This window comes from Callospermophilus lateralis, chromosome 6 (genome assembly GCF_048772815.1).
Source record: "Callospermophilus lateralis isolate mCalLat2 chromosome 6, mCalLat2.hap1, whole genome shotgun sequence".
In the NCBI taxonomy this organism is placed as follows: Eukaryota; Metazoa; Chordata; class Mammalia; order Rodentia; family Sciuridae; genus Callospermophilus; species Callospermophilus lateralis.
Window position 1 is genome coordinate 97,672,260 of NC_135310.1, and position 24,184 is coordinate 97,696,443.

Here is a 24,184-nt window from a genome sequence, read left to right on the forward strand (position 1 = left end):
AAATATCGTTTTCTTCTAGAGCCATAAGTCAATTCCCTCAAGGGTTTGAGAAAGCATCATATGTAATCTATGTTGAAATGATAAATTCTTGCCTTTCTATAGTACCTTATACCATTCAAAGCTGTTTCTTATCCATTATCTCATTAGATCTTGGCAGTGCTACTGTGAGATGGCTATAGCTGATGGCAATTTCTTTGTGCAATGGAAGAGAGAAAATAAAGCACTATGATTAATGAGATGTGTCCAAGGATCACACAATACAACTGATTAGTAGAAGATTCCCTGACACTTACTCATACACTCTTTTTAGATCTCACTGTCACCACAGTGAAAATACATTAATAAAAATTAATACGAAAATACACTTAATGTATAATTACTACACAGGCATAGCCAGTGTTTTTCAGGAGCCTTCTGTAACTGATACAATCTGAAGCTGTCATCTCCATTGACATTAATTTTAATGATAATTAGTGGATTTTAGGTGCATCTCCATAGGATTAAAAGCTCTCAAATTCAAAATATGAACCCCAAGCTTTTCTCACTTTCCTAATCATATTGGAAAACTTAAAAACCGGATGAAAGTAAAATCTATGGTAAGTGAAGGCATCACTCTGGAGGAAAGAATTCTAGTTAGAGGCTGTGTCAAGTGTGCTTTGTATTATTTTGCTTTTTTATTGTGGGTGTTTGGAAGAAAGAAAGGATAGAAAAAGAGAGAGGAAGGAAAAAGGAGAGATGGAGGGAGGGCTGGCTAAAGTTTCAATAAATATTTCTTTTGACCTAAAGGTTTCTCTATATGCAGTGAACTGTAGCCTAACTTGATAAATAAACAGACAGTAACCTACTGCTCTAACAAGCAACTAAGTTCAGCCAATCACATGGAGCCCACTGTTCAAACCATGATCAAATAAGATTAAAAGCTGAAACCAATTGGGCTGTCTCTGTCTCTCTTTGGTTTTCTGTATTGAACTTTTTTTTTTTCCCTCTAGCTATAAATATAACCTACCCCTTTAGGAAGAAAGGGAATTCTGAGCTAATTTTTATCCCACACTGCTGCCCCATTCTAAAACTGAAAATCAAGGCAATTAAGATCTGCATACTAGATTAATTGTAATATTCTCTTTTTTAACAGAATAAAAAGGAAGGAGAGACATATAAAGGGAAAATAAATTGAATAAGGTAACATTTTTTGTTAATAAATAATATATATTATTATTTAGGAAATTTACAACACCAAACTCTTTACACAAATTTACTCTATAAACTTGATCCAGTTATAAGAAAATGTAAAATAGAATTGTTCTGTTTCTTTTAAGTTACTCATTTTATAAAGGGTATGTATGCATTAAGAAGTTCATTTTCCAGTATACCCTTTCTAGTGAGAAGGACCAAATGGTGAACCCTACTAACAACCAAGAGAAGATAACCAGATCTCAACCTTGTGATTACCATTTGCTAAGGATATTGGCATACTGACACCTTTGCATTTGCTTCCAGAGGAACAAACATAATAAATGCAAATACAGTAGATCCCCTTAAACCAAAAGAAATTAGCTTTTGTGAATATTCTTTACTTCAATTATGATAGAGAAAATTGAACCAGAATAAGAACAACCAAAGGTGAAAGAACTCATCCCCGGCTCTGCTAATTAGCTTTGGGATGCTAAGTAATTACATTTACAAGTTAACATCATTATGTAGCTTCCTTTTATCTTATATTTCAGATACAGATTAAACATACATTTTTGTTTTAAGATAACAATATTGAAGAAAGTGAAGAGAAAAAGCTTTTATGTATTTAGATTCCAAAAATTGGGAAAAAATGGAAAATATATTTTGTACCTCAAAATAGTTCTCTTTACTTGATTGATTCTACCTTAGGAGTCACACCCCTCCCCCTTTAGGCCATTAATGTTTAGAAATATATACAAATGATATATATGACTAATAAAGAAAAACAGAAATATTCCTGAATTTAATGAAACTATAGGTAAAGTCTATTTATTGCATAGAAAATGAAAGTAAAATGATTTTTCATTTACAAAAAATTAACCAACAGATAAACATGAAATCATCAGTATTTATCAGATGTTTGTGAATTCTGTTTTATGTCTCTCCATTGTAGCCTTTAACATAGTTATAGTTCTGGCTGTCATATAAAAACACTGTCATTTAAAGAACTTTCTCCTATGATGGGCAGAGGAAAGGAGTGGGGAGAAAAGAGAAAGTTTTTGTGTGTTTGTTTTTCTTTTGTTTTGTAAAGGAAATACAACAGTTGCTCAGGGATATTATGTTCTTTCACTAGGTTTTCTTAAAGAATTTCAGTGATATATTTTGTTGGAGAGAAACTGGGAGAAAGTTTAGAGGAAAAAAAAAATGCTATTTTTTACACCAAAATGGCTGAAACTATACCTGCCCTTGGAAGAGCTTTTCAAGTCGCTAAAGCCTGTCTTGTCCAACTACTCTAAATGATGAATGATGGAGAACTATATGCTGGGGTTTCATTTAATTTGGAAGGAATGTTATAGCTCATGACCAAATGTCTTCTAAATAAACACCTTGTTGATTGATGTGATGTATCCTAAGACAGAAGGTTTTTTTTGAATTGGGAATATATGATAGAAGCTGAACATATGGCATTATATAGGAAAAGAAACTTTTCCAGAATGTGTGAATGAAATAGCATTTTCAAAGCTATTTCAAAAATATTACATTTTTGGAGATGTTAGCAATTGCCTGGCCTAAAATTTAATCAACAGCAAGAGCTTTGAAAAGACTCCAGGACAAAGAACGTAGATAATGTGAAAAATGTCACTCAGGCCAGAAAGCATTGCTAACAAATTGTCCTGACTCTGCTACAGGCATCATTCATATCTATGTCAATAACAGACCCACAAACTGTAATTTTGTAAACATTCCCAGATATCCAATGTAAACAGTCTGCCCATTTTGTCTTTTAAGCATCTATTTCTGGTAAATCCATGAAATATTTTTTAAAAATGGTGTTTTATAGAAGGGTTATAACAAAATATATTATCATATTGTGACTACTGCAAACTAATAAGGATCAAAATGCATGTATGCTTTATAAGATATTTATGATTCTAAAAATGTTATGAAAACTTAACTATTCAATTCAATTTATTTCAATTAAAAATATGGAACTTAAAGATAATGTTTAAAAATATTTAGGAATTATATTGTTTGCTATAGACCTGGGGCCGGGGGGAAGTTCATGATTTAATCATATAACACAAAAGACTTTGAGACTCTCATCTCATAGGCCTTTAAATTTCCAAATATAGCAAGGGTATACAAGACATTGAATAGGATTCAATCACAGTTTCTCCATTTGAACCATTCTTAAGGATCTGGTTATCAATAAGCTAATCCCTGTCAGGTTGCTATTTGTGTACTATGGCACTTCACAGTTTAAAATAGTAACAAAAACTTTTTGCTATGTGTTCCTTAAGCAGTCCTTTGAGTTATGTAATTTAAACACTTCTTTCATGGAAAACAAGGCCAGGGCCTTTCCAAGGCAGAAATGGCAGCTGGATTCAGATTTCCTCATGTTGAGTTGCAGCCTTGAATCACATTATTAACACTTTAGAAACTTTTGGAAGATTTTGAGATACATAGAGACAACAAGAAGGAAGTGACTTATAGGTAAGAGAGTGGGAAAGTCATACTCCAAATCATGATTTAAGTGGCCATCTTTTTAAAGCCATCCCTAAAGTTATCTATTCATTATGATACTTTGAAATAATTGAAAATATTCAATACTTTCTTATTTTATTATCTTCATATTAAGCAATGACTTACTGGCCCAAATTGTACTTAGAATATGTTTTTAGTTTATTATGGTTAAGATTGCCCTTGCAAATTGTTATAGATGATTATTACATAAGGAGATATTCCTTAATATTCTACATTGGTAAATTTTGAATAACTAGATACATATGTAGCCTTTAACATAGTTACAGTTCTGGCTGTCATATAAAAACACTGTCATTTGAAGAACTTTCTCCTATTTGTGTTTTTCAATAAGGAATTTTTATTAATATTATATGATTGCTATGATTAATAAAGTATTTGATAAAAGATAGATAAATTTATTGACCATATCATGTACATTTTATGTACATTGAACATATTATATTCACAACCATATAGAGAGCTGGGTATATAGCTTAGTGGTACAGTTCTAGCCTGAATGCATGAGGTCCTGAGTTTGATCCCCAGAACCACACACACAAATAAAAAATACAGAGGCTCCAACAGGAAGCTTATCATATGATAATGGTTCATATATTACTAATTACTACAGAATTTAATTTTTCTCACAGATAATGTTATAAATATTGAATAGGCTCACAGATAACCTTTAAAAGTTCTTTTAAGTCTTAATAATATTATTAATATTAATACCATATGTACAGTTCATTAGCCAGGTGTGGTGACACATGCCTGTAATCCCAGCGGCTCGGGAGACTGAGGCAGGAGGATCACAAGTTCAAAGCCAGCCTCAGCAACTGCAAGGCACTGAACAACTCAGACCCTATCTCAATATAAAATATAAAATAGGGCTGGGGATGTGATTCAGATTTCCTCATATTGAGTTGCAGCTGAGTGTTCCTGAGTTCAATCCCTGGGACATACACACACATACACAAAAAAATAAAGATATATCATTAATTCTAATCCTAACAATGCTCCCCACACACTTTTTACATTGTTGTCTTACAGAGTTATATAATTGGTCAATGCATTTATTCTTTTACCATTTGTTTTCTTTTAATATTGTTAATATTTTATTGTTCTATAGCACAATAAAATATTAACAATGGGCTAATCACTTTATAATTTCCCAAAATTAAAACAATGAAAAGATATTCCTAGGTATTCTTCAAAGCTCTGAGTTTCTTATAAAATCTTAAAGAACCACAATGCCAATAATAGACATTTACTAATTTTGAAAAGAAGGAAATGATTAAATCTTGGATTTGTCATTGTTTTTGGTGCAATTTTAAGTATGTTAAGAAAAAACTGTAGCTGATCCAGCTGCAGTTTTTCTCAAGTTTTTAGATGTATTTCTGAAAAGAGGTATAACTTAGAATCAGGAATTTAATTGGAAATTCTTGTTTTGTTTTGTTTCTTTAATGATATGTAAAATAAGCGTCAATTTTACAAACATCTTACAGTTAATAAAATAAAATGTCCAAATTATCCACATCCCCAATATTTTATTTTATTATCATAACAAATAATAAACACTAGAGTATGTTGTTAATAATAAACTGAAGCATTTATTTCAACTTCTAGTTTACCCTTTGACTCAAAGGTAGAATGTCAAGCTGACTTTAACTGGGACATTAGCCATGACATTAGACCTTCAGATGAGAATCCAGAGATACAAATGCCAAATTAAGCAGATAGACTAATGAGAAAATGTTGGGTTGCCTCACTCTTTGTCAATGAAAGAGAAAAAAAATGGGAATTAAGAGCTTCCAAAAATAAATCCTGCATGAGGGATGCAGAAATGCAAAATTGAAGAGTAAGCAGAAATGGCAATATTCATCTCTCTCTATCGTTTTAAGAAGGGTTGAAGACAGGTTGCCAAAATTTTTTATTGCTCACCAATCGTTCCTTGCAATTTCTTTTCACAGACAGTAAGCTGTGTAAAGACAAATTTATAGAAGACTTGGGTAGACAATAGAGAACCGCTAACAACACTCTTGAATTTATAGATCTCAATAAATAATTTCTGAGATTTCCTGGGGACTTGCCCTAAATAGGAATAGACAACAGAAACAAACCACTCATCACCTCATTAGGGCAAGCATGAGTCCATATAGCTTCATTCTGATAATCATCTCCACTGCATCAATATGCCCTTCACCTTCTTGGATTGTCTGCCTCAAGAATTTAGAGAGGACATGGGGAGTACAGTTTCATGTTGCACATATTCCATATTCTTTTACTTCATACCTCTTTCAGAAGGTATCTATACACAGAATGAACTTGACTATTTTTTTCAGTTAATTCCAGAACAGATCCAGAATATGAGATAATATTTAGCAAGAACTTTATGTGATATCCCTTGCATTCTGAAACATTTCTGAGTGGACATAGGAAGAAACAAAATAAAACGTAGGTTTTTAAATGTGGACCCTAATCACCATGCTGCTTTCCGGTGAGGCTCATCTAGCCACAACACCTTTCATGAATTCACACTAGGTGAGCTCTCTCTAGCTCTCAGACTATGAGTGTAATCTTTGCCCTCAACATTTTTGCTGCACTGAAGATTGAATATTATGTATACCTCCAATTTTATATTGATGCATTGCTATTGGTTTTTATGACAATGATTCGATATATGAATTTATAAGGACCATGTTTCTGGCCTTACTTATAATGTATCCATGTAGCTCTTTCCCCCAGTGCTTAACAAGATGGTAGATGAGTAGTTTTAGTAGATAATGTACAATATATACTATATGTTCTTATATACAAGTGAATAGAATTTAGAGAGATAAATGAGAAATTGCATCTGCTGTGAAGAGTCTGATAGATGGACAATGTCATAAAAGTTCAATGTTATAAATGCTCTAACGTAGAAACACAGCAAAGGCTAAGGTAGATACAAAGCAGAATGGAGAGATTCAATGATATGTGGAAATAGCTACTAACCAGCCACCTACCAGCATCTTGAAGGGTATAGAAGCAAAGGCTAAGGTAGAGACAAAGCAGAATGGAGAGATTCACTGATATGTGGAAATAGCTACTAACCAGCCACCTACCAGCATCTTGAAGGGTATAGAAGAGAGATCCTTTGAGCTGTGACTTGAAGAATAAATAATATTTTAATGACTTAATTACCAGTTATAATGAATGCTTACTTATCAAATAGTAGGCTAATAATGAAAAAAGTCAATAAAAATTAACCATACCAAGAATAATGTAATCCTTCTCTGAACCTAACATTCAGAACTTAATTTTGAAATCACCTTCTTAGAGAAACCTTCCTTGACACCAGAATCTATTAGTCCTCCTTCAATAGCCTCTTAAAACATAGTACCTTTCCTTCATAGCCTTCATCAAAATTTGTGATTAGATGTGATCTGTATATTTGGGTGCTGTAACTTCACTAAATGGATGAGCTAACATGCAGGATCAGATTGCAAAATCAAATCCATTAATCATAGATTGTACTTAGCATGTAGCTCTGGGATACAAGAAATCCAAAGACTTGAGCAAAGGATAGAGAGATCTGTGCATCAGAGACATCTCCCAGAAAATTCCTTCCCATGCCTGTCAGTCTAGAATGATCAGTGACATCTCTAGGCAAGATCCACAGTGTAACCTCTTAGAACAGGAAGAATTTAAATTATTCAGCATTTCCATTTTATACTCTGTATGTATCAATTGCCATCCCCTTCTGAAATCCATATGTTGAAATTACTTTCTCCAATGTGATAGTATTTGAAGGTGGGACTTTTACATTTAGAAAAGTCATTAGAGTGACACCCTCATGGTAGGATTAATGCTCTTGTAGGAGACAGTAGAGAGCTTGTTGTCTGTTTGTCTTTATGATATGAAGATACAGTAAAATGATGCCACTCGCAAGCCAGGAAGACAGTCCTCACCCTCATCTGACCATACCAATCTTAGATGTGCAGCTTCCAGAACTGAGAAGAAACTAATTTCTGTTGTTTTAGCCACCTGCCATATGGTAACTTTTTATGATAGTTTGAGTGCCCTTATGCATAGCCTCAGAAAGTTATCCAAGAACTTATGTGTTATAAATCCATGGATTCTGAATTTACTTCTGTACGTAATCTTTTACCTGAGACATCCACCTAGAACTCTCAAAAGAGAAAGTCCATTTCTCATGTGTATGCTTAACTGAAGGTTTTTTTCTTTTTTTTCTCTCTCTCTCTTTTTTTCTTCTTTTTTTCTCTTTGCCCTGGGAGGACACCACATTCCCACCTGTGACCTTGAGGAGGACAAGGACTTTGTCCATTTTGGTCACCATTCTTTATTCCATGCTTCACACAAGCATGTTGCGTACAACAGAGCAATTGAAAGAATCTAGAGGATAATTAACTGCTATGTTAAACTAACTTATGCTGTTCTAACTATGCTTCCCAAGAAGTATACACTGCCTTTAGCACTTTGAAATTGAATTCATCATTGAACTTCCCGTCCTATATCATCTAATGTAGTAAACCATTGGTTTAATTTTATGTAGTCTCAAATATTTTCTTGCAGAGACTACATGCACAGTCTTTGGTACCTTCTAGCTACAAGTCTAGAGGTCTGTTTTTCTACTTCATGTTATGATAAGTTCACTTTTAAAGTACTACTTTGTGTTCTGTAACTCACACTGGAAAAATTGTAAAAGTATTTTGTAAAAAGCTTGCTGAGTTTTATGTTTAAGGGTTTGTAAGCAGGAGACAATGTCTTCCTAAAGAAGCACTGAATTTTGTGCCAGTAAGCACTTCAAGGGCAGATAGAAAACAGTGAACAGTCCTATCATTTCGAAAATTTAATGATATTTTTTAATAAATCAGAAAGGACAAATTTATAATAAATTAGTGAATACAGCCAGTAAGAACCAAGTTGCTATCATTAACCAATGGCACACTCACAGGAGTTATTGAGGAGAGCTCAATGAAGAGATCTTTTCAACTAGGGATGGTGTAGCAACTAAGGTGCTAGTAATAGCAGGAAGCCTTAAAAACTGGGTTCTCCTGGGATGAGCAGGAGACTTTGCAATTCAACAGTCTGTAAAAGCGTATGCCCTGGGAGAGGAGCTGTCCTAAAGGAGCCACTGTCAAAATAATGGGCAAGGGCAGCAGGGGCAGCAGGTGTACAGAAAGCAACCTTTCCTCTTCCCCTTCCTTTCATCCCATTTCTTGCAATTGCCTTTCCTTGGCCTAACCAAAAAAAAAAAAAAAAAAAAAAAAAGTCAGATATCTGGAGAACAATAGCAGTACAGCAATGGGAGGCAAGCAGAGAGTAACCCTCTTTAAATGCCACAATTCTTTATATAAATATCAGGGCTAAAGTCTGCAAATAAGTTAAGGGGAAATGAGAAAACTTAGTATAATCTCTTTGATAATCTGCAAGCCACAAGTATTTTTTTTAATTTAGATGTAGTTTTTTTATTCAAATTAAATTATTTCTTAAACAAATATGTGAAAACATTGCAACTCTACATATTTATGGGATAAAATGTGATGCTTTCATACATGCATAAATTTAGTAACTTAAAAGGATCAGAATAAAAGTATCTATCTCCTTAAACATTTAGAGAAACTTCTAGATTTTTGTCAGTTTAAGGACATCCTATCTATTTTTCTGGCAAGAAGAGAAATCATTTAAATGCTAACATTCTACCCTAGTACTTTTTTCTTAAAGAGTTGATTAACAATGGATTTTATATTGCTTTGTATGTGACTGGTACTACTCTAAGAATTTTTCAAATATTGAATTATGTAATTTAATCCTGTTAATGTCATGATAGACTCTATTTTCATCATTTCCATTTAGCACTTGAGGACACTGAGGCCCAGTGACCCAATGTCTTTCTCTAGTTCACAGTAGGTATTGAAGCTGCCATCTGAACCTAGGGCTTTGGGCTTTAGTGTCTGTGTCCTTAGCCTCTGCAATGTACCACCTTTTTTATGGGGGATTTCTTGCATGCCCATGATTCAAAGCACATATAAATTTTAAACTTACTGTCTCAACAGATCAGAGGTAGTGATTTTTCTTTCATAAAATGTTACAGCCCTCTTAACTATATTAACTTACTTGTAGAAAGATGTTTTGAACTCATAATTAAAGCACTTACAAAAATGATTCAAGGAAATTTGAGGATAAGTACACACAAGTTGGGGTGCTATTTGTCAGCTAGACATTTAGCAATACATTAGAGAATTCAGAGTGAGTAGATGAAGAATCATGGCAAGGATTTATGTGAGTAAGTCCAGCATGTATACCATTAATTCTAAACACTCAGAATGTATTTCTCCCCATGGAAATATTATTTCAAATTGATAATTCATCTCATTTCACAAGAAACAATATGTGCACATTGTCAGATGAGAATCCCTTGGCAAATGTAATTTTTAAAGACTGCAATGACATTTTATAGAAATACTCTTTTAACATAAATGCATTCCATTTTAAGAACTTAAATTATATAATGTTCTACATGCCTTTGTCTAATGAAATAATTTGTCCCCTGATTTCAACTAAAAAAAAGTGAAGATTAAAATAAAAATTAAGTTAAATTTGTGATAAAATGATGAGTCCCTATGAAATTTTTTCAGATAACAAGTTTGAAATTACAAATTTTAAAAATTCATAGCATAATAAACCTACCCACTTTTAATACTGATGAATATTTGACAATGTGACAATCAAGCATTTGAATGACATGATTCTGATTAATGCCTACTCTTATTTTTTAAATATGCAACAAATTTGATTTTAGTAAGTTTAGGTTTTATGTAAATGTCTGGCATTTATACACTGGCAGGTATTATCAAGCAATCTGTTTCACAACTAAATTTGGACCATATAGTATCAACTAAGGTAAACAGACGATTTAACATTTTTTAATAAAACTGAAAAATCTCCTTTCTGGTTATATATGTTATATGGAATTTTTAAGTAAATTAATTTTCCTGAGGAATTTGAAAGTGGGAATTCTAAAATGCATGCTCTCTGGTGCTCTATTCTAATACAACTAGAGTCCTTTGTTTCCAATAGAAATTGACTAGACAAGCTGAATAAAAAGGGGAACATAAGCTGTACTAGATTCAGAGCTTTGTCAATGGTAAGTACAAGTGCTTGAGCTCTCAAAGTACTCTTTGAACTTATAAGTCATGCATCTCTTGTATTTAAAGTAAATTTAAAAACTGTCTACTGGGAAAACTCTGAAGATAAAACTCCCCCCCACCCATCTAACTAAATTCAGAAAGGATCGATAGTAAACATTTCTGGATGATTTAACTTAAATTACAGATCTGATGTTTTGGAGCATGTTATTTCAAGCAGTGTATCTTCATTAGGAGAATCATATATGTGTTTTACTGGTCCCTAGTTTCTCAGTTTAAATTTTGTACTCTACAGATTGTATGGTAGCTACATATTCTTGAAAATTGTAAATTCTAATGACCTTTACTCCCAATGCAAAATCATCTTAAACACAAAAAACATTTAAGAGAAACACTCTATGTTGTAAGAAAGTAAAATATAGATACCTTCCAACAATCAGAAAAAGAATTAATGAAAAACCAATTTGAAGCAATTACCCAAATTGGTGTATAAAATTATGAAACTCAGCTGGTTTCTTTACAATGTGCATCACATTCTAAAAGAAATAATTCATGTTAAGGCAATGCTCTGGAAGGAATACTATACTTATGAGTTTACTCACATGGGATATTGGACCGTTATCTTTAACTAGCAGATAAATTTTACACAATCTCTGTATCTAGAGATTTCTTTAAGTGAGAATTTTATGCAGAGGAGCAAAGATGTTGCAAAAGACTGAACCTATGTGCTTTATCAGAGCAAAATGTATTTGAATATTTTTGGCTTCATATGAAAAAATTATGTACAACTCTTGTGAAGAGTTCCAATATAAACTCTTAATTTCTTCTTCCTAAAGATCTGGAGGACAACTTTACTAAGAATTAACAGATGACAACAATGTGGTACATATCCACATATATGCTAACGTAGGCATTGTGTCAGATGCTAAAGAGGTAATAATGAAAACACAGCAAACAAGTAAAAGACAAATGGGAATGGTGCTTGTCCTTACAGTTGATTACCTGGAGGAATGCAGACTTACAAATACTGACAATGATAATAGACTACTTCAAGGATGGCAGTAGGAATAAATGGGCTCTCATGAGTATGGAGAAAAAAGATACTGTGTTTTATGTAAGGAGATATGGAAGAGGGGGTTGTTGGTGGAGATTAAAGCCCCTGCTACGTCATGGAGGGTGAAGTCGAGGGTGGGAGGGAGGCTGTTTCTGCAAAAGCATCTTCCTATCTTGGTACGCTCAGAGGACTAAACAGAAAGGCAGAAAGGATGGAGTAATAGGTTGGCCTAAATAGTTTATCTGGGGCCATGTAAATAAGAAAGGTTTAGGGTCTTTTAAGATGTCAGATGTTCTCCTAAAAGTCCTGGAAAATGATTAGAGAATTTTTTGAATATTTTAGACAGAGAACTGACTTCTGTGGAGAATAAATGAAAGGAGGAAATGGAAGGGGAAATTGCATTAGGACACTGAAGGCCTGATCAACATTAGAGAAAATGGTGCTGTAACATAAGAACAAGTCAAGAGATTCATGAGAAATTTAGAAAATAAATTTGATAGTACTGTGTTAAATTGCATGTGGAAAGAGAGGAGGATTGAGGACTCCAGCATGATGTATGGCTTTCTGATTTGGGAAACTGGATAAAAAAAATGGTGTCATTCATTGGAATTGGCTATAAAGAGGATGATGAAAAAATCTGAGGAAAAAAGGTGAACTTTTTGGATAGAATTATGTGGAGAAGCCTGTAGGTCGGCAGAGAAAAGCTTCCAAGTGGGCTTTGCAAAATACAGGTCTAAATTTTGTCAGAAAAAGTTGGTTTGGAACCACCAATCTAAAAACCTAATTAAAATAAGTTCATCATTTCTAAGGCCTATAGTTGAAAAAATACTTGGTAGCAGGAAAAAAAAAAAAAGAGTTTCCACCAACCATCACTCTAGCAATCTGCAGAGGGATAGTGAGAGCATTCCCAAGAAGAGATGAAAAGAGTTAGCTTGCCAATACAGTTTTAACCACCAGTTCAAATAGCTGACTTGAGAAGTGTCATCCTACCTTTACAATGATGATAAGTATCATCATTTTTGGTTACTGATACTTATCCATTAGCATTAAAATTTCTAGATGATCAGGCTGTCTTCACTCATACACTGAATCTATTAAGCGCATGTTATAATTACATAAATTCTACAGATTAGAAAAAGCATTTCAAGTTTTAACAAAAATAATAATCATCTAGGGAAGTCATTAAAATACAGCTTTCCAAGCTCTAACTCTAAGTTTTCTGATGTAAAAGTTCCTGTTAGGATCTATATTTTCATAAATAGCATCAGTAGAAGGTGACAAACTACATTTTTGTCTACAAACTACATTTTGAAAACTTTTAAATAGGGGAACATTGAAAGTCAATATTTTAAGACAAGTGTTTTGGGTTACCAAGGGGTGAGCTGTTTTAATACACAGGACCCTAATAATGCTTAAATTTAGGGAAACAAGGAAAGAGATACACAAACATGCTTAATTCCTGACTCAATCAGCTTAAGTAGCAGTGGATACAGATTTCCCAATCTAAGTATAATTCTCCTTATAAGAACATGAGCAATCTAATCAGTCCCATCAGGGTTGATGTTAGAAATTTGAGTGGAATGGGTACCAGAAAAACATGGCAATTTAGGTAACACTTTGCTTCTCTCAATTAGCATTTCTCTGCCATTTATTTGATCTCCCCACAAAATTGTTATTAACAACCACAACCCTGGTAAATAGATTGACTAAATGTGGCCCACATGCAAAAAAAAAAAAAAAAAAAAAAAGGCCATAAGAAATTTATCAGCAAATGACGTCCCTTTTGCATATTGGATAAATCTATAATATATAATTTTCCACAAAAGTCCTTATAGATACTGATGTGATGCTAGAAAATACCTAAGGATAAAAATTATTCCTGACAGTAAATGCAGATTAGTTTGATCCTCTAATTAGTTTATCTTTTTTCAATGCTAAATTGATTTTTCAGAATTAAACTCTTTCTGAGATCCAGATTTGTTAATCCAACTATATCCTTAAAATAGCCTATTCAATTTCTATTCAACAGTCTCAGGCCCTGTGAAACTGATCTTTTGTCCAATAGTCTTCACTTCGAGCATCTCCATTCACCCCTTGCCTATGCCAAAACTGTTGCAACATCCCATGTTTCTCCATTTTTTTTCACCCCCCATAGCCAGTCCATCAGAAAGTCATATTGGTTACACTTGCAAAACATATCCCCAAACTTCCTATCTACAATCTAGCCTGGTCTGAGCCATCATTATCTGTCATCTGGACTCCATGAACATCTTCTTAGGGCTCTTGTACTTAATCCCCAATAACTCATTCTTTTTTAGCAGCAATAATCAACCTTCTCAAATAACAAGTTAGATGCTTAAAGATTTTTAATGTCTTCCCATTGCAGTTGGAAGGAAGGAAGGAAGGAAGGAAGGAAGGAAGGAAGGAAGGAAAAGACAACCTCTTTTCTCAGCAAACCAAATCCTTTTGCTACCACTCCTAGCATGTCACCATTAACTCTCATGCCAGCTCAGCCTAGTGGCTGTGTGCTCATTGAAGACAAAGTTCTATAAATAGCCTGGGTTTGCATCTTGGCATTATCACTTTCTTCCTTAGTCAAGTTAATGATCCTTCCTGTGCCTTTCTGAAAATAAATGATAAAATGTTGTGTGCTTCAGAGGACATTTGACATTGCCTTTGGTTGAAAAGTTCACATTTGTTCATTCTTCAGGACTCTCGGCCTCTTCTGTATTTTTTTTTTTTAATCCTGACTCCTCATTCCAAGATCTTGGCTCAGCCATTTCAGTACTTGGTTTCAGTCGGAAATCACCTTTTCAGAGAAACTTTCCCTCATCTGCTGATTTAATTCCTTCCTGTCTTTTGCAACAATTGTCATGTCCAATTATTCATTTTCCTGTATTTCTTCACATATAGACTAGGAAAACAGAAATGTTGCTTTCTCTAATACTGATAACAATATCGATATACAGGAATTAAATTTATTCTAAAGTCCTATTTGGATGAAATGCAATTATATGTGTACCTCATTTTACATCAGAAAGGTATCCTCAGTTACTAATCAATAAAACAAGAAAAAAATGTTGAAAACACCATGTTGGTATTTATAGATATAGCCGTATCCAGTATATTAAATATGGATAGAAAAGATAAGCATTAACTCCAGAATTTTGGATATCTTTTAGGAACTAGAATGGGAGGGGAAGCAAATCAGAGTAGGGACAAAGTGAGCTCCAGCATTTTTTTAAATTGCCTTAGTTATATTGTATTAGAAGAAATAATTTGAAGAAAAGACCCTAATATTTAGAATTTTTCATTAAATTATTCACTGAAACTGTATGGAAAGTCTTTTATCTTAATCTATTATGTGCTTCTGCCTTCCTTTGGCCTCATCCAAACATTTCCCCAAGATCATTTGTATGAGTGAAATAATTTTATACTTTACAGATTAAACACTGCCCAAGATTAAAAAAGAGTAAAGGTTTTTCAGTTGTTAAAGTGTGTTATGATATGACAGCTAAAATAAACATCATTAAAAGAAAAAGTTATTGGGAAAAAAAGAGGGAAGAGAGAAGTTTATAGGAAGTAGTTAATTATGTTCTAAATTTACTAGCAAGGATATTATAGATTTTTCCAACCCTTTCAATGTTCAGTAGAGCAATTCACAATAACATAAATAAAGATGTGTATTTTCTTAGAGCTAATAATCTGACTACTGGGACATTATCCCAGAAAAAAAAATTGCTAAAAGTTAAAAAATAAATAAATAAATAAACACTACTAGAGGAAGACAAGAACTGGTGGTATAATCCGTTATGTTTATTTTTATGGTTTTTAAACTTAGAAACTCGGTTTCACTTTCCTTCCAGACTTAGGTTCTAAAGGAATGACTTAAATAACCAAACTCACAGAAAATGGACAAGTGTAATGAAATATTAGTTTAGGAATTTACAAAAGAAAGCACACAATTCCAATAATTTTCTTGTCATTTACATTGTCCAGTATCACAACCCTCTGGTGATCATGGAGCTACTATAACATTAGAGTACAGTTTATCTACTCCCTGGTAAAACTCTGTCAATTGATTCTATCCCAAATGAAGTACTCCTACAAAATTAATAATGCCCTCTATCTACTGGACCCTAGTTCCTTGTTCTCCTGGAGATGGTTCCAAGTTAGTATTCCCAGTGTTTTATTTTGGAGCATCCACTTTTTTTTTTTTTTTTTTTGATCATCCCTCCTTCTTATCAAATTGGTCTGTATTACAAAATTTCAGTAACTTACATCCCTTTTTCTTTCATCCTCTCTAACCCCACCCTTTTATTGTCTGCTATCCCTTTAAATTACTTCAAGTTGTTTCTTGAGCCTAATATTCTGATTTTAACAATTGAAAGATTTTTTTAAGCAGGCAGCAAAATATTCTTTCTGAGTTTGAACTGATGTGAAGAACAGTAGAGTTGCATCTTATTTATCACAGTAGATATAACCTTGGCAAGTCAAATATGAATAGTAAGTGAAATTCCTATTGTAAATTGTGTGGCACTTTTAAGGACTTTTTCTGTGATTCAAGCCACTGGGTTTTAAGATGGGAATAGGGACAATGTGTTAAAAATTTAATACCTTTAATCTGTGGAAGTTGTCAATCAAAACTAAATCTCCACATAGAAAGCCTTAGGCATATCAGCATACTAATTATAGAAACTCTGGCTGGTCACCAATGTTTTAACACTTGATTTATTTCCTGTTCAATTTGTTCAATAGGGCCAGAGTTAATTGGTTTTCCAAATGAGTGTTAAAAATATAAAGATCTAGCTTCATTAAGTGGAGGCTGTAGTTATTATGCACCAATGACTTGTAAGTCTATGTAAAGGTTACTAGGGTGAGATTTCAGGGCACTGTGGACAAAACCGCAGCTTTGACTTAGTGCTAACATGGCTAATAACCAATAAATATTCAAAGACACAGTGGACGATAACAACAGAGATTTATGAATTAAAAATATCTCCAAATCAAATGTATTTTAAAAGAGTATCTAAAAACTTCGCACTTTATTTTCCAAATCCATTATTTGTTTTTAAATTTTTCTTCAGGAAGAGATACTTTGATTTTTCTTACACAAAAAATATTATTTAATGTACTAATGAACTTTTTAATATTGTGCTTAGCATTTCTATAATTGCCATGCTTCTATGTCAATGCATTTAATGTGATATTTTGACACTATATTTTGACAAATGGGAGAATAAACAAAGAAGGCTAATATGTACTTGGATAGTTCTGGATTCTTACATGAGTATGAGAAAATTATAAAGTAGTGATTTTCTTCTTATCATTTCCCAAAATAAGTATTCTTTAAAAAAAAAAAAAAATTACTGAAGTAATGATCATCAGTAATGCTGTTTTACATGACTGTCAAAGGTAATTCTCCTTCTCACTTTGCAAAAACTTATCATTCAGAGGGCAGCATTTACGTTCATTGTAGAAAAATAGGAATCAGGTTGCAATGGTGAAATTCTTTCAGGAAAACTACATAGTATCCACAGTATAAATTTTTATACCTCTGTGCCTCTATTTAATGTTTCAGTAGCTCCCATTATAAGTCTTGTTTCTGGAAAAAATATCATCAGGTAATTGTCTTCAATAGAAGCATAAATTGAAATCTACTAACTGTTAGCTACAATATAAATTCTGAAAAGTATATCATTTAAGTTACGACAACCCCCTTAGATTTCCGAGGAATGTTTTGCACACAAAAATATTAGCATAAAAAAATTCATGTGGGAGGGCTCTAAATGTCACCCTAAATGAATATGGTGAGTTAATTTTGTCTCATTACATAACATCATGACGTTCTACATTTTAATAGATTTATTCTTTAAGAATAAACTAGCTTATCTTTGGTAAATTGGATTTTAAAAATAGATGACATTGTCATATTACTTTCTTAGGGCTCTAGTAGCACAGTACCACAAACTATGTGGTTTAAAACAACAGAAATTTATTTTCTCAGAATTGTGGAGGCTGTTAATCTGAAATCAAGGCAACAGGGTGGCATTCTCTCTGGGACTCTGGGCACAGTCCTCCTCCATCTCTCCCTAGCTTCTAATGTTGGTCATGGATCCTTGGCCCCCCTTGGCTTGAAGCTGCACCACTTCAATCCCTTTCTCTGTTCACACCTGTGTTACCTGTGGGTCCCTGTCTTCTCCTGGCTGAACTGTCTTTCCTCTTCATAGAAGATCACCAATCATTTTGGATTAGGATCAATTTAATGACCTCATTTTAAGTTGCTCACTTCTTTAAAGACCTTAATTCCAATTAAGGTCACGTTCATAGATTTCAGTACTGATACAAGCCTTTTTAAGTTAAGCCTTTTAATGATTAGTAGATAAACATAATCTTTTGGGGGGATACAACTCAAACTATAAAGTATTTTCTGGATGTATTTTATACATCATATCTAATTATATATATATTATATGTAATTATTTAACTCAATTTAGTTATTGTTTTGACAACCAAAAAGTAATCTGAAAGAGGTGTATTTCTCAAAACTACATGCCTTTGGACTTAATAAAGTAAAGTTTGGCTCACTGAGGAGCTTCTGATATTTATAAGCCCTCTATCAATAAACATATTGCTTTATGGTAAGTATCCAGGGACGAGTTATATGAAGCCTAGAATATATTTTTATAATATCCAGAGATAAGTTATATGTAGCCTGATCAAGGATGAAGAAGCTACCTGAAATGAAAATAGAGTCCAGTACTCATTTACTTGCTTGAGTAAATTAATTTCATATTTTCCATTAGAAGCAAGAATAATTTTTTTTCTTCAGTAATTACTTTGGAAATAACAGTCTCCACAGAGCCCATGTCTCTACCATTCCTCTAAATTATAACAAGGTCATGAAATTGAACACTCTGGGGACCAGTTACTTTCCCTCTTGTTCATTGCCTTGACTCTAGGAATAATTCTCACCAACTTCTTACAAATGTAAAGTCACCAGGTTGCTGAAAATATATGAATACATCACCAACCATTTAATTATTTCTGGGAAAACTATAAACTAAGGTATATAATTAGTAATTATGGGCAAATAATGGCATTTGGAGAGATAAAACATAGTTAATTTATGTTATTTTATATACCTCCCCCCACCAAACTCACTTTAACCCAGACAAATTCATACAATTCTAAATATTAGGTAGAGTAAAGCCATATTAACTTTACACATGTAATTTTGAATACTGCTAATTAGCTTGTGGATGGAAGTATATTCATTCATTTAATTTCAAACTTGGTAGAATATTACATTATACAAAAATAGAGGACCACACTAGCTCAAAGTTCTAATGATTGAATATGCAAACACCTCTTTCACCCTGAAGAATATATTTGACCTGTCTTTGTCATAGAATCTATTGAATCATTGCTTGAATGGGACTTGAAAGTCAGCTATTTGAAATTTTCATCTAGAGCTTAATAAAGGAATTAATAAATTATCACTCGCTGACAATAAGCTTGCTAAAATTTAACTAAAGCCAGAACTAAACCCTTTCTTACTGTCATGGGGGATGGGAGTGGGACAGGGTGGTATATTAGATTTTGATCAATAATGGGAGGTGAAAAAAAGCAGGAAGTAATGATGGAGGTGAAGTGCCTAGTGCCTACCTTTGTGCCCTGGAAGGTCACTAAGGAGGAAAAAAGTCTTTGTGAATAATTAAATACTATCTAGTTCAAAAAATAAGTTAATTTCATTTAACTCTTATGAGAGTTGACTACATTGAAACTGCTAAAGTAAAAGCAATTCTGCTGGTAGCTAGATGATGAGCAGGGAACTGAAAGTTCAAATTGAAATCCACATATTGCAAGCCTTCACCATGATTTGTGTAACAGATGAACTAATGATATGCATTATTTCTATCTTGCTAATGGCACATGCAAAATATGTAAATTCAGACTCTTTTAATACTAATTCTTTTACATCTAGCTATATGATCTGAAAACTACAGACAACAGTCACTCCTCACAGACTGATAAGGCTCCAACATTCCTTTGTTTAAAAATTCTGACTGATCTCAACCAATTTCGTGGCCTGCCTCTCTAATGATGCAGTCCCCTTCTAGCAGTAAGCTCATACACTTAGTTTTGTTTTAATATATTTGGGTTCTATTGGACAGTATGCTTTAATTGTAGAATACCAAGAATAATCCTAAGCACAATGTTATCATATTATAGCAAAAGAGATGATTTTCCATCTCAAGCAGTGTCTGTCTCATTAACTGAACAAACCTAAACTCCTCATCTTGAATCATCTTTCCTTTCTTCCTGTTTGTAATTTTATTAATATCACAATGGATTTTCATGCTAATTCTTACATTTGGTCTATTATTTGACTTTCTTGTAAGTTTTACATTCCTCTTATTTCCTTTTATGTTAAAATTTGATCTTAAGGTCTAGGGCTGTAGCACAGTGGTACAGCACTTGTCTCACATGTCAGCACTGGGTTAGACCCTCAGCACAACATTAAAAAATTAATAAATACATAAAAAATATTGTGTCCATTTACAACTAAAAATATTTTTTTTAATTTTAACATAATATGTGTATGCACACATTTGCATGTGCACATATTTAGTGGTAGGTCCTAAATCTTTTATTGGGGATACAAATCTTATTTGTTGCAAAATATATTAAATTTTAAGGAACATCCAAAATAAAATAATGATGGTATCTTTAAGTAACTCAAAATATTATAATTGTAAAATGCATGAAAAAAATGTATGTATACATGTGAAAATTGAAAAGACACTAAAGCCAAAATGAAAAGGAGAAAATACACTTAGGCCAAAGGTATAAATTTTAGAAAAATATGTAAATGATCACATCTCTCTCAAACTAAGGGTTTTAAAAAGTTTTGTTTCTTTGTGAGGAATTTTATCTCATCACCTTTGTGCTTATTCTGCCTTATAAAATAGTGATTTATTTTATTTTATTTTTTAATTCTAAACTTTATTATGTAAAATATATTATGAATTTTGGGGATGTTACAGTTTCCTTAATAAGAAATTAAAGTCTATTAACATTAAGTTATAAACTAGTTGATTGATGGGCATTATTTTGCATTATAATAGAGAATGCATTTATACTTCCTCTGTCACTTACTTCTAACTTTGGATAAGTTGCTTAATATTTATGAGCTTTAACTTTCTCATGGGTTATTGGAAAGTTTAAATCAAATGACTCATGTAAATCTACTCATGAAAGTTATAGCATTTAGTAAGCATTGTCTTTGAAGCTATTATTTACTTTACACTTATTGAGCACCTATCATGTGTCAGACGTATTTTCTAATATGGGGAAGAGAAAGAGATGTAGGACACTCTTATTAATGAACAGTTCATGAACTGGTAATTTTAGAGAATACTGAAAGACTGGCTTGTCTTGGTGATTGAAAGTATATAAGAGAAGATGTAAAAGTAAGTGAAATTAGTCACTGTGGTTGTAAAGGGAGATAAATTTCAGTATTCGCATGATACCCAGCAGTCTCAAAGTAGAATGAAATGAATATTTATACAGAATCACAAATGATACAGTTTTTTCCATATGCATTCAGATGAAGTTTTGAACTTGATTGACTTTTCAGGATCATACTTAAGATAACTTTTTTTCTTCATGTAAAAGACATAGAGGCTTTGACAGAAATACTTTCATACAGAAGCTAGAAGTCTTTTGATTCAGTTGTATTGAAATAGCAGTAAGAAATGTACATGAAGAAACATCAGATTTGATTGTGTGCCAAATTTCAAAGGAGTAAAAGATGGAATTTTGTGACATTTAAGTATCTGAAATGATAGAAACATGAAAAGCAATAAGAGAAATGTTAAATGTGTTTAAACCTAGGAATAAATGAGACATCCCAGGACGGAGGAGTTAGATTGAGCAAATTATATTAAAGTATTAAAGCTGAGGTATCAAAAAGCATGTTGGTGCTAGATGTCCCTTCCATTTGTACCTCCCAAAGAACCTTCACTCTTAAATCTTTAAACCATAAAATTTTATTTTACTGTTTTCTTTATGAAGAGGTGACTTATTTAATTTTCACTCTATAAATGTTTTAGGTTTTTTTATTCCTAAAGTGGTTATTATTTAGCCATGTCTTTGTATTATTTTTAAATTTGGTATAAGTCGTATCTGTTTAATAATCTACAAAAATATGTATGCTAGTATTAGTGCGATTTTTAATTCTGTTGAGATACTGTAACACAAATATATATTTCTCCTATAATACAATTTTTTCTTTAAATTATCAGTCTTTCTTTATAATAATAAAGCTAAAAATATCCAATGACTGATGCACCAGGGTTCCCTCCATTATTTACAGGGCTAAATCCTAGTTACAGTATAAAATTGTTGCAATATTTATTCATATCCTTGAAATGATTGAAAAGAAGAAGGTGACAGGTAGGGTCTTGATTAGAATGTGTCAAAGAAGCTCTATTACATTTGTCAGATAATTTTTTGAAGCTGACATTTTTTTTCTGAGTCCAATAGTTTAACCTGATATTGGCTTGCAAAGTTTAATAAAATGGTTTTGCAAACCACATTTCTTTGGGGTATCAATAAAACATTGCCTATGGGTTGTTTTTGTTATTATTGATTTGACATCAGCCCAGAAGAAAGTGGGAGTCTGAAGGTCAATGTTTTCTTAAGATAGTTTTCAGGTACCTATTCTAATAACTGGCTCAGACTTAAGAATGGCTAAGCTTTTCAGTTCATGGGTAGTAGTAGCCTCCTGCATGAAAAGTTGCCCAAGTTTCTAGCTAACCAAATGTCAAAGCACATACTTGGACAGTAAACTAATTGGTAGCAAACCTCATTAAGAATTCTGGTTGCAGTAATAGCTTTTCTTCAATTGCCACTGCCTTTAATGAGAAGCAGAACAACTGAAGCCACATTACTGGTCTGACAATTTGTTCTATTGATTTATTATGCCTGCTCTGCCGCAATCTACATGAAGGGACTACAAAACATTGGTCTGATACTAGTACATTTTGACTTCTGCAAATATAGTAAAAGGATGCTAGTGTTTAAATGTGACACTGTTGCTGGATTGTTTACTCTTTATATCCAGTGCAGTACACGCACTACAGCTTAGATTTAAAAAATGTATTCAGGAAACCAATATTACAGGTCATTTTTATTTGCATCCTGGAAATGAAGAAATAGATGATGCATTTAACAAATCGCTGTAAACACATTCTTATGTCAAAGTTAACTGAATTTCATTTAATTTTCTACTGTTTTTCTTTTCTTCGTTCATTTTAAAGAAAATGGATTTATGTGTTGCTTCAGATGTAAATCCCATCAAGAGGGGAGAAAAGGAAAAATTGACTTTAATTTTAAAAAACCACTAAAAGTATATGAAGTGATACTCTGAATATTTTTTCACATTCCTATAATCTCTTACCTCATCTCAAATCCAAAAATATCCAGTTGTTTCTTTAATTACAATCATAGTCATTGAAATACAGAAATTTAGACAGTAATTCAAAGTTAATCTAAAAAATAAAACTACAAGAATGCATTTTCATTTATCTGTTTTTTCAGTGTTTATCCTTAATGAACACACACTCCAAAGATATTATTCTGATAATGACTCCTCTGGTGCCATTTTATGGAGTTACATTTAGGAGAAAATGGAAAAATGGATCATGTCACTGAAAGAAATCACATTTGCCCTTTGGTCAATACTTCTTCAGAAACCTAATGCTGAAACTCAATTTCATTGTAATTACAATGACTTCTAGTAAAAAAAAAAAAAAATGGAAATAGAACTAGAATTCTGAATTTATTTTCATGTTTATAGCCTAACATGAAAAATATGTTTTGCATTTTGTTTTAGGGCAAATTTGAATACTTCTAAGTTCATATTAATGGGTTGGTATTAATTTCTCTAGCTCTGTAATAGACATACATAGAAACTTGGTACTTAATGTGATTGTCCCCTGGAAAAGAATTTTTCCCTCAAATGTTTAAGGTGAATCAATTTTATAGATTTAAACTGCTAATGGTAGTTGATCTCACTCCACTACATTATACTCAACATACAGATTTAAAATCATGAAGTAAATAATTTGCCAGTGGAAACATGCCTCCTTAGATAAGGTGCCCACCGAGTGATAAAGTATGCCCACTGGGTGAACATTCAAACAGCTGCTTTATTTGAGTAACTGAATAGGAATTTAATCTGTTCTTCTAGTCTCCCTCTAACATGACAGTGGAC

The 24,184-nt window shown here is 32.7% G+C and overlaps 1 protein-coding gene across 2 annotated transcripts in view; it reads left to right on the forward strand.

Annotated features, from left to right (window-relative positions):
* Khdrbs2 (KH RNA binding domain containing, signal transduction associated 2) overlaps positions 1–24,184 on the forward strand; it is a 544,509-nt gene that overhangs the window by 417,181 nt on the left and 103,144 nt on the right. Inside the window, exon 7 of one of the 2 annotated variants that reach the window (XM_076860060.2) lies at positions 3,725–3,756. The exons of the other annotated variant lie outside the window; for it this stretch is intronic. Within the exon in view, the coding sequence (XP_076716175.1) occupies positions 3,725–3,756 (32 nt within the window). The remainder of the gene's footprint in view (positions 1–3,724; positions 3,757–24,184) is intronic. 2 annotated transcript variants of the gene reach the window in all.